General features: G+C 37.7%; 1 protein-coding gene across 4 annotated transcripts in view; it reads right to left on the bottom strand.

The window, feature by feature from the left end:
* The window catches only part of LOC103023384 (uncharacterized), a 56,167-nt gene that overhangs the window by 11,618 nt on the left and 25,942 nt on the right, over positions 1 to 18,607 (bottom strand). For all 4 annotated transcript variants that reach the window (XM_049482962.1, XM_049482964.1, XM_049482963.1 and 1 more), the window contains exons 40-56: positions 18,022 to 18,099; positions 17,273 to 17,376; positions 16,547 to 16,628; positions 16,301 to 16,438; positions 15,179 to 15,311; positions 14,621 to 14,766; positions 13,655 to 13,801; positions 11,506 to 11,622; positions 9,521 to 9,652; positions 9,107 to 9,265; positions 7,388 to 7,552; positions 6,542 to 6,704; positions 6,224 to 6,405; positions 5,193 to 5,285; positions 3,928 to 4,132; positions 642 to 829; positions 426 to 523 (exon numbers count right to left, since the gene is read on the bottom strand). In XM_049482962.1, coding sequence (XP_049338919.1) covers positions 426 to 523; positions 642 to 829; positions 3,928 to 4,132; positions 5,193 to 5,285; positions 6,224 to 6,405; positions 6,542 to 6,704; positions 7,388 to 7,552; positions 9,107 to 9,265; positions 9,521 to 9,652; positions 11,506 to 11,622; positions 13,655 to 13,801; positions 14,621 to 14,766; positions 15,179 to 15,311; positions 16,301 to 16,438; positions 16,547 to 16,628; positions 17,273 to 17,376; positions 18,022 to 18,099 — 2,330 coding nt within the window. The remainder of the gene's footprint in view (positions 1 to 425; positions 524 to 641; positions 830 to 3,927; positions 4,133 to 5,192; positions 5,286 to 6,223; positions 6,406 to 6,541; positions 6,705 to 7,387; positions 7,553 to 9,106; positions 9,266 to 9,520; positions 9,653 to 11,505; positions 11,623 to 13,654; positions 13,802 to 14,620; positions 14,767 to 15,178; positions 15,312 to 16,300; positions 16,439 to 16,546; positions 16,629 to 17,272; positions 17,377 to 18,021; positions 18,100 to 18,607) is intronic.

Genomic DNA, 18,607 nt, shown 5'->3' with positions numbered 1-18,607 from the left:
CTCCTCCAACACATGTGAAGTCAGACTCCGCCTCTTTTTAAACTGCTGATGATGCAGCATTGGCGAGTCACAGCATCACAGCACATTTGGAGGAAAGTTCAGCGACTGCTGAGCCAAAATGACCTCAAAATGATAGATTATTCAAGTGATATGTGATATTTTTATGTATTTAGGTTAGAAAGCTAGTGAGGATCAAACTATACAATAGAATTATATCAAAATACTTGTCTTTTGCACTGATTTACTATTGATTTTAGCACCGAAGGGTACACTCACTCCACATTATATAAATGTCAGTAGCTGTAAATCCAGTTTAATCTACACTTATAGGAAGTGAACCACTCCATTATCACACTCTTCATCCAGCAGTTTAGCTGTACTTCTGTTACACAACTGACAAGAGCCACTGCAGATCTGCAACCCACCTTTCCGAGAACTTGTATGTGTAGGCCAGTTGCCTCCTCACTCCCACCAAAACTGCAGCCAACCTGGCCTCGGCCCAGTGGACTGTCTGCTGGCTGACCTGGAGAACATGGCACCACACAGCTCTTTCACACATTTCACACCGAGAGCGTCCAGCCCAGTGGACTGGAGTTCAGATAAACCACGCTGCCAAACCATATGAACGGCTGCTATCTCACCAGGTCCAGTGCGGCGATCGTGGTGCGGAGAACGCTCAGGGATGGTGTTCTCAGGTGGTGATTGTGTAGGATGGCGGGCAGGAGCTCCTCCAGCTCCCTGCGCCACAGTTCCAGTCCCTCCTGCCACGCTGCGTCCACACGCTCGCCCGTCACGTCGTAATAAGCCTCTGCCAGGGTGGTCAGGGGCTCTGTGCATAAAATAACATTAAAAAACACAGCACAGCACAGCACATACTCACTAACCTACACAGGGTTTCACATAAGAACAAACTCACAGGCCTGAGACACACTGACTGATTTATTGACTGCCTGATTCACTCACTTATTCACTCACCTACTCACTCACTTACTCACTTATTCACTCATTCACTCACGTATTCACTCACTTATTCACTAACTTATTCACTCACTCATTTATTCACTCACTCATTCACTTATTCACTCACTCATTTATTCACCTTACTTATTTACTCACTCATTCACTTATTCACTCACTCACTTATTTATTCATTCACTTATTCACTCACTTATTCACTCCCTCACTTATTTACTCACTTATTCACTCACTCACTTACGCAAGCACTCAACCAACCAACCACTCATTCACTCACTCACTCACTCACTCATTCACTCACCCATTCACTCTCACTCACTTATTCACTCATTCACGCACGCACTCAATCACCCACACTCACTTGTTCACTCACTCACTTACTTATTCACTCACTCATTCACTCACTCAAGCACTCAATCACTCACACTCACTTGTTCACTCACTCACTCACTCATTCATTGACTTACTGACTCACTCAAGCACTTATTTATTTACTCGCTCACTCACTCACTCATTCACTTTCACACACTTATTTACTCATTCACTAACCCATTCGCTCAGTCACTTACTTATTCACTCACTCACTCACTCGTTCACTCTCACACACTTATTTACTCATTCACTAACCCATTTGCTCAGTCACTTACTTATTCACTCACTCATTCACTCAAGCACTTACACCTTCATTCACTCACTCACTCATTCATTCATTCATTCATTCATTCATTCACTTACTTATTCACTCACTCACTCACTCAAGCACTTACACCTTCACTCACTCATTCATTCATTCACTTACTTATTTACTCACTCACTCAAGCACTTACTCCTTCATTCATTCATTCACTCATTCATTCATTCACTTACTTATTTACTCACTCACTCAAGCACTTACTTCTTTATTCACTCATTCACTCCTTCATTCATTCATTCATTCATTCACACACTTATTCACTGATTCATCATTACTGACTTACTAACTCACTGACAAATTGACTCAGTAATTGACTCGAGGACTGACTAAATCATTTACTAAATGACCTACTGACTGGCACAATCCCTAATTAATTTATTAACTCATCCACTGATTGATTGGCTAACTGACTCCCTTGACTGGATTTGGTCTGTGTAATTTAACCATTTTTAAACAGTAACAATAATGAATATGAGGGCTGTTATTAACAGTGAATATGGCAGCCTTTCCTTTAAGGGGTTAAAGGGCTTTGCTGAAAAGCAGCTGGATACGCAGGTTAGTTGAAACTGAAGGGAAATAAACAGCTTGTGTTGTGTTTTACTGCTTGATAGCAAATCGTGTTCAGATTAGAGAAAGTTCTCAGTGATGAGCCTCAGAAACCACCGCTCAGCCATAGTCAATGAAATTATTTGTGAAAGTGAAAAGACTCCAGATTTATTAGATAAATCTGCTTGTAGCCGGCAGGTCTGATGTGGAAAATCTAGACCAGGTGTGTCGGAGTCCCCGAGCGCTGCAGTGCTGGCTGTTTGCTTTCCTGCTCCGACTCCCCAGATTCAACAAGTTGTCTTCAGTCATGTGTAATAAATGCAGGAACGGATAAAGAATTTGCTTAGGCCTTCTAGTCTTGCAGTTTGACAATCTGCATGCGCGCCATCTGCCTAGCCTGAATTTAAGCAGGGGAGTCCAGTTACCACCCCCACTCCGCTCTGCAGTTACGCTGTACGTTAAACAGCATCCATATGCTCCCTCTCATTGTTTGCGTAGCGCTGTGGCAGATTTTAAGCAAACAAATTTCGATTTTGGGTGTGTATTTACTGAAATGAGATTGATGATGCTAAATGTTGCCAAGTGTCTGTTGGCAACGTTAGCGTAGCATCTCTCATTCTAAACTAAAAAAACAATACATCACATATTACATAAGTTTGAGTTGATATGTCTTACAAATGACCCAATCCCATTTCACCCCTTTTCCAGACTACTTAACCTTATCCCTCCATTTTGCACGTACACACCTAAAATGTTCACAACACAGTATCTTTAGCCCTACTTGGACAGGATTAATTTTTTGATCCTCTGTGATTTTATTTCCATCCGGAACAACCATGTATGTGTTTTTCTCAGACGTCCTCTGACAAAAAAAATTACAGGCTGAATTATCGGCTGTTTTTCACTGAACTCTGTGGTCCTCCGGTAATTTTAGTCCTGTCCGGATCCACATCTCACATCACGTGAGTTTCGTTTCCTTGTGTTTAATTAAATAACTTATTTGTCCACTGCCGTGCACCGTAATTACACTTTAGGCTCACATTTTCACAGAGATCCAAGTAAACAATACAACAGCGAGTGGAAATGGAGGAGCTACTGAACGCGATGTCATGTGACTGAGAAAGCCAAAAAACATACTGTTTTTTTCAATTGCAATCCAGATGCAAGAGTTTTAGCACTGAGTAGAAGTGTGAAATATTTTTTACAGATTTCCCCTGAGAAACTAACTTAAGTACACCAATGAAAATTTTAAAAAATGGGTTTAAACAGGCTTATTCTATTAATAAATGAGTTAAGCCCTCCCAAAGCTTCAGAACAAATCTTCAGTAGGAACCGAAACCAGATTTTAGCGATTTCAGGCCGGATGTATGAGAATCTGTTTCTGATTGGTAGTCGCTGCCGAACATCACTGCTAATTTGCATAAACTTGAGCTCTTGTCAACTCTCTTGCATCGCTTAAACCACCCGCTTCAAATCGCATTGTGTTGCGCCACATCGCTGCCTGTCGCCCATTGACGCTTTCTCTTTTTAAAAATAATCATAATAAAAAAAAAAACACATCCGGCTGCTTTATCGCTTGCATCGCGTTCGATGGGGACATAGATCAATGTTTGTCGACACAACAAAGCTGTGTAAATGCAGCATAACACAAAAAAAAACAAGAGCGAGGGGTAAAAATGAGATATTCACTTGATTTTACTCATTTTACTCACTTCTGAGCTCCTGCTGGATGAGCTGAGAGGTATGATGTAAGAAGTGCAGAGTTTGTGGCAGGCTGTGTTTCAGGGCATGGCGTAGAGGTCCGTTGGTCCACACGGTCCACGGCAAGGCCACCCTCTGCAACAGCAGTTTCTCAGCCTTCTGGGTCAGTCTCAGTGGCCAGTCACTCAACTCCTGCAAGGCTGCACTGCCTCCAGCCTGTACAGAATACAAATTTCATGTGTTATTTGTGCGAATAACACATCAGTGTTTATTTATATGCTTTACCCAGTAATTCAGAGCTAAGAAACAAATGGTTAGAATTTGTCTATGGAGGAAAAACACCACCAGTGAAGTACAATTAAGATAGGTAGGTGTATGTTTACAACAGTTCTGTTTACACTAGTTAAATGTAAAACCTTAAACGTGTGTTTAAATAGGTTTACATAGGATCTCCGGTGGATTTGGTGTTTTACAGAGACTTTAAGACTAGGTCAGTATAGGCTGAACTGCACTCAGCAGGGCATTATTACACATGTTGTAAAGTAACATATGACATTGCAAAGACTTATTATTGTTATTAGTGTAAAAATATCTTTATTTTAAAACATTTCTAACTGTTTTTCTTCTTACTGCCTCGCAGTGCTGTTAGCCAATCAAAAGTGATGTGTTTGCATGTATGAATATTCATGCTGCCCCAGACCAAAGCAGCGTTATACCGGATGACCAGAGCACTGGTTTTACAAAAAACAGCTCACATGGCATTCATTCATACTAGAAGACCACAACTAGGCATTTTAAAATAAATGAAAAAACGATGGAATAAGAAATTTAACTCCAGTTATGGAAACTTGATGTTCTTTTAACCAATTTTCTACCAAACCTCAAAGATATGTAGTAAAGAATAAAGAACTTGTAATGAAGAAAGGTCTCTGACTTTTGCACAGTCTATGTATACAGTGAATCTACAGTCTCACAGAGTGCAGAATAGGCATTAGTACAAGATAAAGGTTTGTAATAAAGTGTACAGTGCGTTTCCCCCTAAAAAATGTAGATAAGCAGAGAAACACAGTGTGCTGTCTTCACGACAAACTCTCCAAAGAACACACTCATATTTTTGATGCAGCTTTCCTCCTTCCCTGCAACTTATTTATGGATTTTTAAATTAAAATGTAGTTCAGAGACATTATGTAACTCCTAAAAGCGTTCTAAATAGCCTCTAAATCTTGACAAGCTCTTAACAGTGTTCCTGTGTGCTTTCTCTAAAGATCCCGTTAACCTGTCTCCTGAACTCCAGCAGAAGATGATGCAGTCTCTGAACTCTGTCCAGCAGTTTCCTCTTTACGTGTGACCCCAGCTGTTGGAGCCGTGCCTGCGAAGATAATACGAGAAAACGTAACATTTATGGAGGAATGTGGCAGATTTACGGTGGTCCAAGTTCCTAGCAAACATTTGGGAACATCTTGCCTGATCTTCACACTTGACCCAGTGAACACTCACCGATAAAATCATGAATATGACCGCAAGAAAAACTCATATATTATATAGATGTATTACACACAGACTGATCTATTTTAAGAGTTTATTTCCTTTATTGTTGATGATTATGAAGCTTACAGCCAATGAAAACCCAAAAATCAGTGTCTCAGAAAATTTGAATATTATATAAAAACAACTGGTACTTTTGCCACAGTGGGCAGTGTGCCAAGTCCTGCTGGAAAATGAAATCTACAAATCTCCATAAAAGTTGTCAGTAGCAGAGGTGAAGCATGAAGTGCTTTAAGATTTTGTGGGAAAACAAAACTGCACTGACTTTAGACTTGATAATAAAACACAGTGGATCAACACCAGCAGATGACATGTCTCTCCAAACCATCACTGATTGGTGGAAACTTCACACTAGACCTCAAGCAGTTTGGACTGTGTGTCTCCACTCTTCCTCCAGACTCTGCTCCCTTGATTTACTTTAAATGAAATGTAAAATTTACTGATGATCAGTGATGGTTTAATGGAGAGACATGTCATCTGCTGGTGTTGATCCACTGTGTTTTATTATCAAGTCTAAAGTCAGTGCAGTGCAGCTTTTATGGAGAGGGGGATTTCATTTTCCAGCAGGACTTGGCACACTGCCCACACTGCCAAAAGCACCAGTTGGTCTTATATAATATTCTTATATTCTGAGACACTGATTTTTGGGTTTTTATTGACTGTAAGCTATAATATGGGTTTCACATATTGAACTAAATTACTGAAATAAAGTAACTTTTCAATGATATAAAATCTGTTATTCTACTTTCTTTTAATTCTCACCTCTGTTCCCTGTAAGCACTCCTCACAACCCCTGGCCTGGAATATAAGGCTCTGATTGGCTGTACCCATAGAGACGAGTGCAAGAGTCTCATTCTCAATGCCACTTCCTTCCCTTTGGGCCTTGAAGGTCAGCCAGTGGCGTCCATCCATACAAAGGGACGTTCGGAGGTTGTCAGACAAGTCTGGGTCAAGATATATAAAAAAAAAAAAAAAAAATGAAAGGCCATTTAATAGGTTTAGAACTGTAAACTTTTAACTGATACTGTATAGAAATACATGTTTTTTTCTGGCTGCTAATATAAATCAGTGTAAACTGACCTCCATTGTATCCAACAGCAGCCTGTAAGCAGCGTTTACCCATCATGGTCTGCAGCCAGAAGAGCTCAGAACGGTCCAGTTTGGCCTGAACCTGCAGGCCTGTGCTCCTGACTGATGAATGTCCACTGCCTCCCAACTCAATGCTCCAGTTCCCCAACTTCCACTGAAATGCACAGATATACTGGGGTCAAAAATGTGGCCTAACCTTACAATATAGCACGTAACAATATGTTAAGCCTCGCGGAAATGTGCTGAAAAATTATAGTCTAAAAAAAATAGTCTAAAAGATAAAGGAATTTTCTGAAAGAACTGCTTATAGGATTTTAAAAATAAGTTTTAGCTATTTATAGGTTTATGTTTGAGTAAAATGAACATTGTTGTTTTATCCTAAAAACTATGGTCAACATTTCTCCCAAATTCATTGTCATTTAGAGCATTTATTTGCAGAAAATGAGAAATGGCTGAAATATATGTCAAATAATGCAAAGAAAACAAGTTCATATTTATAAAGTCCATAAATCAATATTTGGTGGAATAACCCTGGTTTTTAATCACAGTTTTTTTCATGCATCTTGGCATCATGTTCTCCTCCACCAGTCTTACACACTGCTTTTGGATAACTTTATGCTGCTTTACTCCTGGTGCAGAAATTCAAGCAGTTCAGTTTGGTGGTTTGATGGTTTGTGATCATCCATCTTCCTCTTGATTATATTCTCTGATAAAACTGAAGTAGGTCATTACATATCAGTAAAAAAAGAAATATTTTGATTCTCAGCCCTATACCTTACCTTTAACTAGATTGCTAACAAGATAATTCTTATCTGGTTGAGTGAGCATCACACTGACCTCAGTGAGCAGGGAGTAGTTGCTGCGTTGGCTGCTGCTGGCGTTCCTGAGAGCCAGGATGAAGGTGCTGTGCTGCACGGCCTGACCAGACAGAGACAGACCGGTCCGGCTGTACAGCACGTCCTTCCCTGAGTTCACCCGGTGAGATCCAGACCAAGATACTCCCTGAGAGAAACACCCTGATTACCATCAAAATCAAACAGACCCATAATAACCACAAGCTGTCCTCAACTCCTGTAATACACTGTGTCGTGGAAATCGACAAAGACAGTCAACGAGCCGGGATGCCAAAAAGAGAAGGTTTTTATTTTGAAGTTGCAAAAGGAAAAGCAAAGCAATGAATGAAGATGAAAAAAAGTCAGGAAAGATCGGAAAAAGCCCCTTTCTGTGTCGACTGGGCATTTTTATACAGTCCCCCCCTGCATACATGAGGCAATCCCCTCGTGATCTGTTTTGGAACAGGTCACTACCAAATATAAAAAGAGGAACAGAAACTGCACGTACCAGAAGATAAGCTTTTTAGGAGAGAATAATTCATGAATCAGAAAGCTCTATTTTACTATGACAAAACAGTTTCCAGGCAAACTTAATTTCCATTCCTTAGGAGAGAATAATTCATAAATCAGAAAACACCATTTGCTATGACCCGCTAGTCTCCAGGCAGACCCCTGCTTTTATAATCTTTGCCCTTAAGTCTGAATGAATGGCCTTATCAGAGAATATAAGTTCACATAACACTCAATGATAAAATACTGATTGAATGATTAACAGGATGAATATTGAATGATTAACAGGAATAATCAGTATAATTGATTATGAATACATGAAGTAAATCAGGAATACATGGAATAAATGTTGATTTTCCCCCACAACTGCAGAAATTCTAATTCTTGGCAAGCGAAATGTTCTCATTTCAAGGCAATAAATCGGATTTTTCTTTTACTAAGCATTATAGGTGTAGATTGTTTTACTTATTTCAGGAATAAAAAAAGATTATTCAGTCTTACTTAGAATTTTAACATTATTTTAAGTAATTTGAACTCTAAATATACACAAAAAGTCAGCAATCAAGTTATTTAAACCACAAAATTGAAGATTGATTTACTAAAGCAGAATAAATAAAGACTGTTAATTTGTCAAGTAATCTGCATTTCTGCTGTTTATCAAGGTTCAAGAACTGTAAAAAAAAAAAAATCATAAATTCATATGAAATCATGTACATAAAAATAAATATATAATCAGATCAACTGATATATTTTTTATTGATATATTAGGCTTAAACCACAATTATCAAATATTAAATAACAAATACTATGATATGGACATCTGCATACAATATAAAAATGATGATAAAAATATGTCAAAAAGGAATAATTCTGTACCAAAAAACACAATAATTATTAATATTATTATTATTATTTCTCCTTTACTTGAATAATCGAATGACAGACATATATGTTGTCTTCCGAAATTTGTATTCCACCTTAAATACAGCACTAGTTATATGCATGATTTAAGGTAGACTTTAAATATATATGGTAATATATTTCTGTCTTTTTTCTTTTTTTGTGTGACTATGTAATATACTAATATGAAACATTCGATTGGGTCCTGATTATCAGTAGTGTATGGATCAGTGTGGAGGAACAAGGTAAGTGTGTGTTTCTAATAAAGTGGACAGGAGATATTGTTAATTTATGTTTAAATGTGTCTACTCACAGGTTGTGAAGGACACAGCCCCAGAAGGACATGGTGCTCCAGTACGTCCCTGAGGTTTGTGTGCATCTGGGCCACCAGCGAGTGGGAGGGGCATGGGCTGGGAGAGACATTCTGGAGCCCTGCCTCCACCTGGACAGTGTGCATCCCTCTGGATCCTCTCTGTTCAAAACAGCAAAATCTTACACAGGTACTGGAGTCTGCACTTTCATAGAGATCTAAATAGTGTAATATGAATGTGAGACTCCTGTATACTGACTTTATTTATTCATCTATTTATTCACTTTTTTCCTTTTAATGCATACCACTGATTTTTGACCATAATCATTATCAGTATTACTATTATACGACAATACTGTAGAGTAAACTACAGACCTATCAAAACCTTTCTAGGCAAAATTCAATACGATACATTACCTGGTATTTTAGGCTCTGTGTGATCCTCTTGTCACTCCACTTGAGCTCAGCACTCTGTGAGTAGGAAGATTTTCCCTCCTGAGACACTGAGACGCATCCTCGAGCGTTCGGCAGAGGGAGCACAGACTGCATCTGCAGTGCAGAATCACACGTCTGTAATTACTGTATTTTACTGCATTTTACTATAAAAGCTTATAATGATTATAATAAACTATTGTTTAATAATGCAATGAAACTAATATCTAATCTACACTAGCATTCAGAGGATAAATCAAGTAAAATAAATACTGAATACTGTTAAATAAAATTATTTTGCTATTAATTCATATTATCAATAGCTAAATATACAGCATGCGTCTTCAGTACATTAAAAATAGATGCCCATTACAATGGAAATCACATAACAGTAATTGAGACCTGTTCTACATTAGAATAGACCATGAACCAGCCAATGAAACAGTAGCTTAGCTCCTCCCACTGCACTGGAAAAACACTCAAGCATTAGGACATGGCAGCACCAAAGAGCTAAAGAGAGCCCAAAGCTATTTTTTTTTATCTAATTATATGTGATTCAGAACAATTAATTAACCTGTTTAGGGATTGTTTGTGAAATCAAATCTTAAATAAAATAGTTCAACATTCCAATGTAATATGTATTAAAACAAATAATTTAAATTGTATTTTACATAGGGTTTATATTAGACTTGTAGAGTCTTGTTTTGTGTGCATTACAGACAAAAAAAACATTCTAATATTTTTCCATCACTAGAATATAATTCAGTTCTGAAGGGGTTAAACAGTGTGAATGCTGTGACTGCGTCACTGATGTAAACGGTTTCGTTTCTAAAGGGGTGGAGTTTGGGAGGATATCTGTGATGCCCATCAGTTAGTCAGTTAGTCGTTGGTATCGCTGTTGGGAGCTGTTTCTTAGGGTTTTGACAACAGGAACCAGATCGTTCTCTTTTAACCCCTTCTATTATCTTTGGGGTCAATTTGACCCCATTCAGTTTTAAAAGTCTCTGAAAAAATAGTTGACATTGAGTTTTGTGATTCATATTTATTGTATTTTCTCATATCGTAGACGATATGTAAAAGATAAAATGTTTTAATGAGTTCAGCTTCAATGTCTGTTTTATTAAGGCTGTTTTATTGGCATAATACATAAGTATCAATATATTACCTATACTAAACTATATTTGTATGGTAATAATGTTCTAAAACATTTAGTTTTACAATCTTTCTCTAACTGTTCCTTAACTTTAGGCCCTGTCTTAACACCACAATACTTAGAATACTTATAAATATATACTAATATACTAATATATACTAAATATAATACTAATAAAATACGTGTATTGCCAGAACTACTGATAACTTGTCAAATAACATAAAGAAACTGGTGAATTAACTTTGCTAACATGTTTAACTATCTTTAATTATAATAATTTTCTGGAGGTATAAATTACTGGAATCATATTGATCCAAAGACTAGAAGTGTGTTACTAATTGTGAGGCTAGCAGGAGGGTTAAGTTTCATTTGCAGCTGCAATTTAGGATATATAACTGCAAAATGGCTTAAAACCACTGTCCCAATGTATAAATATACTGGTGATACTTAATATGAAAGAAATAACATATAGCCTGAGACTACAGAAGAAAAAATAAAAATAAATAATATTAATAAATGTTAATATGTTAAATGCTTTGAGACCAACTGTATCTATATACTCCTCCATACTTAACCAAGGGTGCCAATAATTGTGCAACAGGTCATTTTATGAAAAATAATTATTTCTTAGTCAGGATTTTTTTCGTTCACTTCAGTTGAATGTTGCTTTTTTATTTCTATGCTTTTTTCAGAGTAAAATAACATTTTTTTTTTTTTTAGGTTTTTAGCACATTTTAACTACAATGGCCAATAATTATGGAGGGCACTGTAGACTCATGTGTATGTTTTATAGTAGGGTGTAAATGCCCCGCTGTACCTGTCCAGGTGAGATGTAGAGGCAGGCCTGCCCCCTGCTGGTCTCCTGCCTCCAGTGCTGCTGACTCACAGTCACAGTGACATTCAGAGGGGTCCCTCGGTCCCAGGACAGATGGACCTAAAGGTAAAATTAGGGGGTTAATTAAACTTTAAACATCTCTTTATAAGAGATAGGATCTGACTCATCAGCTGTGTGTACGGATCCAGTGTGCTCTGCCAAAATACATCGTTTACACAGCTTCAGAAAATAGGCCTCATTCTATTGGGAGCTGTTGGGTGTGACTGTGTTTCTCTGTTGCTGATACCATCTGTCAGGTTACATTACATTATGACTCAGTGACTCAGTGAAAAGGCTCCACCCTCCACCATACAGTAAATCCTCCTGAGACCTGGTAATTAAAGTTTGTCCACTGTAGTGAACATAAGTCCTGAACCGGACATAAGTCAAGAACCATTTATAAGCCTTTGCTTGTGGGGGAGTGGCCAACAGAACACAGGGAATTTCAATATGCTATTGATATGCTGAATATTGCAGCTTTTGCATTTTATGGCAACAAGATAGGAAAGTAAATAATCATTTTTTGCTCATCATTTCAGATAAATTTAAGTAACTTCAACTCGGTTTCAAGACTTAAATGTTACATAAAGTAAATAAGTAAATAAACTCCAGTCAATCCTTTCTTTTAGTAAACTTTACTTAATTTCTGCACACAATATTACCTAAATACAATTACTTAATTTATACAATATTACTCAAATAATACACACATTCAAATATTTACATAATCTTAAAGATTTATATTGTAAACAGACCAAGTCTCACTGTCTCATCACATGGATGACATGTAATACATTATTTTTAGTATATTAGTATAAAGAATGTATTAGATGCCGTCCATGTGTTGAGACAGTGTAATATGTGTGTTTTAACAAAAATATTTAAATTTCAGGAATTGTAATATATTATGTATCATAAAATATTTGAGTAATATTGTATAAATTAAGTAATTGTAATTAGGTAGTATTGTATATGCAGAAATTAAGTAAAGTTTACTAAAAGAAAGGACTGACTGAAGTTCAGTTCACTTATTTACTCTATGTAACATTTAAGTCATAAAACCGAGCTAAAGTAACTCAAATTTATCTGAAATTAAATTTACTTAAAAAAAAAGCAAATGCAGAATATTGCGAACCTTTTTTTAAAGTAAATTTTATGCACCATTTTTTTCTGTGTATTATGTTTCCGTTCCTAATAGTCCATCCTCCACACAGTACTTAGTACTAGGTTTCCAGCATAGTAGGTATATATAGTAGTTTAAAATTGTAAAATACTTCTGTAGAAGTTGAAGTATCAACTCAAGCTTTTTACTCTTTAAGTAAAAATGTAAAAGTACTGGTTTCAAAACGATTTAAAGTATAAAAGAAAAGTAATGCCCTATAGTGTACTACCCCTGCTCCCCAAAACACATTTTTCTAAAAGCAATAATATCTATTATGTAAAAATTTGGAACATGCCATGATGCATATAAACTGTGACTAAAAACCAGGGTTATTCCACCAAATATCGATTTCAGAACTCTTAAAACTTCCAAAACAGCCATTTCTCATTTTCTGCAAATAAATGCTCTAAATGATGATATTGTTATTCGGAATTTGTGAAAAATTTTGTCCATAGTTTATAGAATAAAACAACTATGTTCATTTTACCTAAACATATAAATTCCTATAAATAGTAAAATCAGAGAAACGGATTCAGAAACTAAAATGGTCTTTTTCCCAGAGCCATATATACATGGTAAAACAGCTGAAAGGAATCAAAACACAGGTGAGACTGATCTGCCAATCTAGTGCTGATTGGTTTTTTGGCTGAGACATAGCCTATGCCTGAGAAGTGCATTCTGGGAAATGAAAAAGAGTTTGTGAAGGTGGAAGAGTCTGTAGAGGAATGAGAAGGCTTGAAACACAGCTCCGGACCGTTTTTTTACAGTATTTGAAGTATAAAAATGTTGGAAATGTAGGTTAAGACCAGAAAGATTAAGGAAAACAGGTCTGTCAGTTTGACAAATCATGTTAAAGAGTAAGTAAGATGTCAATTGGCTAACGCAGAAATGGAATGAATAGTTCAGTTTAAACACAAGAGGGCAGTGTACCTGGTTGTTGCTGCCGTGTCCGTGATCCAGGCTGTGTGAGAGTGTGTGTATATGGATGTTGGACAGAGTGGGTGTGAAAAGCTGCTGGAGCTCCAGTGTGGCTTCAATCTCTTTACCCACATCATTCCAAGATCCTGAAGCTCTGATCTGTATAAACATAAACAAAATGATTTTCCAAAAATCATTAGTGCACCTTATAATCCGGTGCACTATATGTATGAAGTTTACCAGTCAGGCTGTAAGTTTAGTTTCAGTTTAGTTCTACAGCAGTATTAGCATTACATGCTAACCACGCTAAGCGCTAGCTCTTTCAGCGTTCACTATAGTTTACTATATCGGCCTGTAGCCTGCATGTTCACCTTGTTAAAACAAGCTACGTGGAACAAACCACTAGCTAATATTGCTCTGGCTTACCCAAACACTCAGGGTTCAGCCCTGAGTTAGCCGCTAACTGTGGCTAGCGCAAGCGGTTAGTCACTAATCCTAATGCTGCTGCACCCAGCTTTAGTGAAAATGTGGAAATCTAAGCTTGCTGTAAATAAACTGAAGCACTTTAATCACCCAAATAAACAGTTTCCCGGAGAGAAATCTGTATAAATTTGACTTGTTTTTATTATTACAGTTTTGTTTACTCAACTTATCTTAGCTTTACATGTTTTAGCTTAGCTTTACAGAGACCTGCTAAATGAGAAGAAAAACATGGTAACATCCCTGTTCCTTTCTAGTGTTGCACGTTTCGTCTTATAATCAGAAATGATGTGAAAATAAACTCAGTATGTATGAAAATAGACCAGAAAATAGATGTTTATTGATGGTGCGCCTTATAATCCAGTGTGCCTTATAGTCTGAAAAATACAGTAATTAGTAATTATTAGTCATTAGTAATGTAATTAATGTGTTATTGGGATGCACTCCAGTTCTTACATAATGCACATTTATAGCAGTGAGTGAAAACTAAAAACTTACCACTGGTGAGTGTCCATCCTTGCTCTCATTCTGCTGCTGCTGTCCACTCATCGTCCAATCAACAAGCACATCCGCCCGTCTGCTATGAGGTTTCCTCTCCAGCCTCAGCTCTAACCCCCATCCATGCTTCTGAGAGCCAGGTTCATCTGAGACCAGACAGATAAAATACTGGTTTGCTAAGCTAACATGCTCTTTATTCACACTTGCTGATAATTTGCTGATATATCAAAACTTGCTCATGCTGGGAGCAGCTATAGGAAATTGACTCTGATAATTGACTGTTGTCAGGGTTTTAATCAGTCAGTGGAGCTCCTGTGTTTTCCACCACCAAAATACTGTAGAAAGACGCCAGAACTTTACCTGAACACACCTCACTTCCAGACCACCACGCCCATCAGTGTAGATTTATTTCTAAACTCTGACACTATGTTAACGGCACGGGAAAATAGACAAGATGTGAAAATAGACTGCAGCGAGGGAATATACTAAAATGTGCAGTGATTTAGTATCTAGGACTAAAATTCTGAAATCTGCTCATGATGCATCTATGTAGCATACCTGAAGCTCCTGTTTTTTCTGCTGGTCCAGCTGAGTCTTGATGCATCCACTGTGTTTGGTGTTTCAGAACGTGTGAGTCGTTTTGCCCAGCGTACACAGTGTGTACTAAAACAGTGCTGGGAAATGAGGCCAGCTGTAAAGACAGAAATAAATGTATGCCATATGTGTTTTGTAGCTAAAAATACATATAAACGTATTGCATAAATATACGTCATTCAAACTAATAGGCACAATAATAAGGCGCACTAAGTGACACTAGTAAGGATGCCTACATCGAAGTGAGCAAGGGTGTCACCATGTTTCCCTTCTAATGGAGAAGCTGGGGGAAGCACCTAAGTAAACAAAACTGTAATTCTTACAACGGACACTGGATGTTAATCTACACAGATTTCTCTCTGAAATCTGAAAACTGTTTCTTTGGGTGATTAAAGCACTTCCGTTTATTTACAGTAAGCTTAGATTTCCAATATTTTTTTTGTATAATAGTGAGTTTTCAGTGAAGTTTCTCCAGCACTAAGGCAGGGTGCAGCAGCATTAGCATTAATGGCTAACAGTAAATGCTGCCTGATAGCACTAGACTAAGGAACCCTGAGTGTTCCGGTAAACCAAGGCACTATCAGCTAGCGGTTCATCCCACATAGTTGTACTAACATGGTAAACACACAGACTACAGTTCTATATACTCACATTTTTTAATGGCAGAAGAACTAGTGCTGTGGTTAGCGGCTAATGCTAATGCTGCTGCACTCAGCCTTAATGCTGGAGAAACTGAAAACTAACCCTTTTAATGCTTACGACATGCCTGATGTACTAATATTGTCAATTAATACCATTCTCTAAGTTTAGCTTAAAAAAGTCAGTGTTTTATCCCCATGTAGTTGGAACATATTCTGTGATGTGGTATTCCAGATGTCTGGTAGTTGGTGGATACAGGTCAATCCTAGCATGCAGTTAGCGCAGTGCTAATTTGTAGTTTTGTAGGCTTCCAATAACCTCATACAGCCGTACAAGTAAACTACAGACATCTCATCATTGTGAACTACATTTGTGGAAAATGAAAAAAACTGTACTGATTTAATGACATGTGTTAATAGTTGCATCCAGACAGTTTTAGTAGCTTACCTGTGGGAAAGCGTGGTAGACGTCCAATACCTGCTTGAATCCAAGCTTCGTGTAGCCCACCTGTCCCTCAAAACACATCAGACTACTTCCCACCAGTAACTCTGCTGCTGCCTCAAGTGAAGAGGATGAATGGTTCAGCTGTACGGGTTTAAAACAGGACAATTAATGATCTGTTTTCAACTGTAGTCAGAGCAAAATAAGTATATAAATAAATAAATAAGATCAATAAAGTCTGTGTCTTCATACCTGAGACTTAGCGTGGAACACGAACGGTATGTAGGGTTTTAAAGAAGAGATGTTGTGGGAAACGTTCACCTTTAGCCCGGTGCTAAAACAGAATAGAACACATTTTGTGTTCAAATTCATTCATTTATTAATTGTGAAATTTTGTATTGTATAACTATGTAATTACCTATTGTAGCAATCTTTCACAAAATTGTATGTTCATGTGGCGTTTTGCACTATAAGGCACTATAAGGTGCACTTAAACTTAATTTTCTAAAAAATTGATTTATAAAAGTGTGCCTTTTAGTCTGGAGCTCCTTATGTATGAACTCTACCAGTAGTAAAGCCACTTCACTGCAGTACTGAGTTATACAGGAGTTTTAATGAAGTTTCTCCAGCACAAAGACTGGAGCAGTATTAGCATTAGCCGCTAACCACAACTGTAGCTCTTTCTCCACGTGTGTACTGAGTTAAAACAAGCTACATGGGATGAACCGCTAGCTGTTTAATCTGAATAACCACAGTTTAAGTAATCTAGTAATAATAGACGTCCTCATGTGATTTCTAACATGGCATGACTCACTCTACAGAAAAGATTTAGGAACAAAGCTCCAGTGCTTGCAAAACTAAAGAAACCTTAGCTTTCAGACTCTAAGCGAGTCTTGACTGATTGCCATCTGGAGCAAATGAATGACTGTGTAAACTAATACTGCAGTGGTCATTATGGTGGATGGGTGTGTACCAAACCTGGAAGATAGGTGGTGGCCCTGGATCTCAAGTGACAGTGAGGACGTGTCTGGTTTCTCTAGTTCAAAACCAGTGGAATCATTGAGGTTGACCCATATGTTGACCTACACAAAGAACACAGTTAATGGATTAATACCATCCAAGAACCAACCAGCTGTGCTTTACAAAAAGTAACCAATTTTCTTTTCTTGTAAAAAGCACAACTAGCCTCAATCTTTTTTGGGCACTATGTATAAAGGTAGCTATCAGATTTATCAGTTGATTAGCTCTCTCCTCCAAGCGTGTAGAACCTTCAAATGACACTGCACTAGTCCTAGCTAGTGTTAGTTCATAATTAGTCATATACATATCAAAAAGTTTTAAGAGTTCAGAATCAATATTTGGTGGAATAACCCTGGTTTTTAATCACAGTTGTCATGCATCTTGGCATCATGTTCTCCTCCACCAGTCTTACACACTGCTTTTGGATAAGTTTACGCCTTTACTCCTGCTTCAAAAATTCAAGCAGTTCAGTTTGGTGGTTTGATGGCTTGTGATCATCCATCTTCCTCTTGATTATATTCTAAAGGTTTTTAATTTGGTAAAATCAAAGAAACTCATCATTTTAAGTGCTCTCTTTTTTTCCAGAGCTGTATATATATAGTATCAAAAATCATTGACAACTTTTTAAAAAGTAGCGTCAATCAGGGCAAAATTTGATGTCGTGTTTATTCTACAGAATCATCACCAGAAAGCCCTTCCCTCCATACCAGCAGCGTCTGATCCAGAGCCTGTGTGTAGCAGACGCCCCGCAGGTGGTCTTGGCTCGACTCCCCTGTGAAGTTCACCTGTTAAAACAAGGCCGTTAGTTTGTCTTCCTCGTAGGAGAGGAGCACAAAATCAGAGGCATTTCCCTCCAATAACAAGCCAGGCGACCCACAGAGGACAAGGGTCTCTGGATCCACCAAACAGAGGCCTGATCTGCGTATTCCCCAAGATGTGGACATACAGTATGGTTTTCCATATTAAATAAGGACTAAGAACTTCAATCACTCTATGGATTTGCTCTCTTCCACCAGCAGCTCATTCAATTTACTTTAATAAAGGAATGATTAGATTAACTAGGTACTGGATGGTTATTCTGTACACACACCACCACACAGTCCATATCTGAGACTATGTGCCTTATCTTGGACTTATCTTGGATGTTCATTGCTATCTTACACCCTGTCAACAGTTAAATAGCTTTAAATAGCTTTAAGTCTACCACTGCCTGAAAAAAAGCTACACAACAATATACAGTCAGACGTTCATTGCTGTCTTGTTACAATACCAAACCCCTAAAGTCAGAGCACA

Source organism: Astyanax mexicanus, chromosome 8 (assembly GCF_023375975.1).
Source record: "Astyanax mexicanus isolate ESR-SI-001 chromosome 8, AstMex3_surface, whole genome shotgun sequence".
In the NCBI taxonomy this organism is placed as follows: Eukaryota; Metazoa; Chordata; class Actinopteri; order Characiformes; family Acestrorhamphidae; genus Astyanax; species Astyanax mexicanus.
This window is presented reverse-complemented; position numbering and strand designations above follow the sequence as displayed.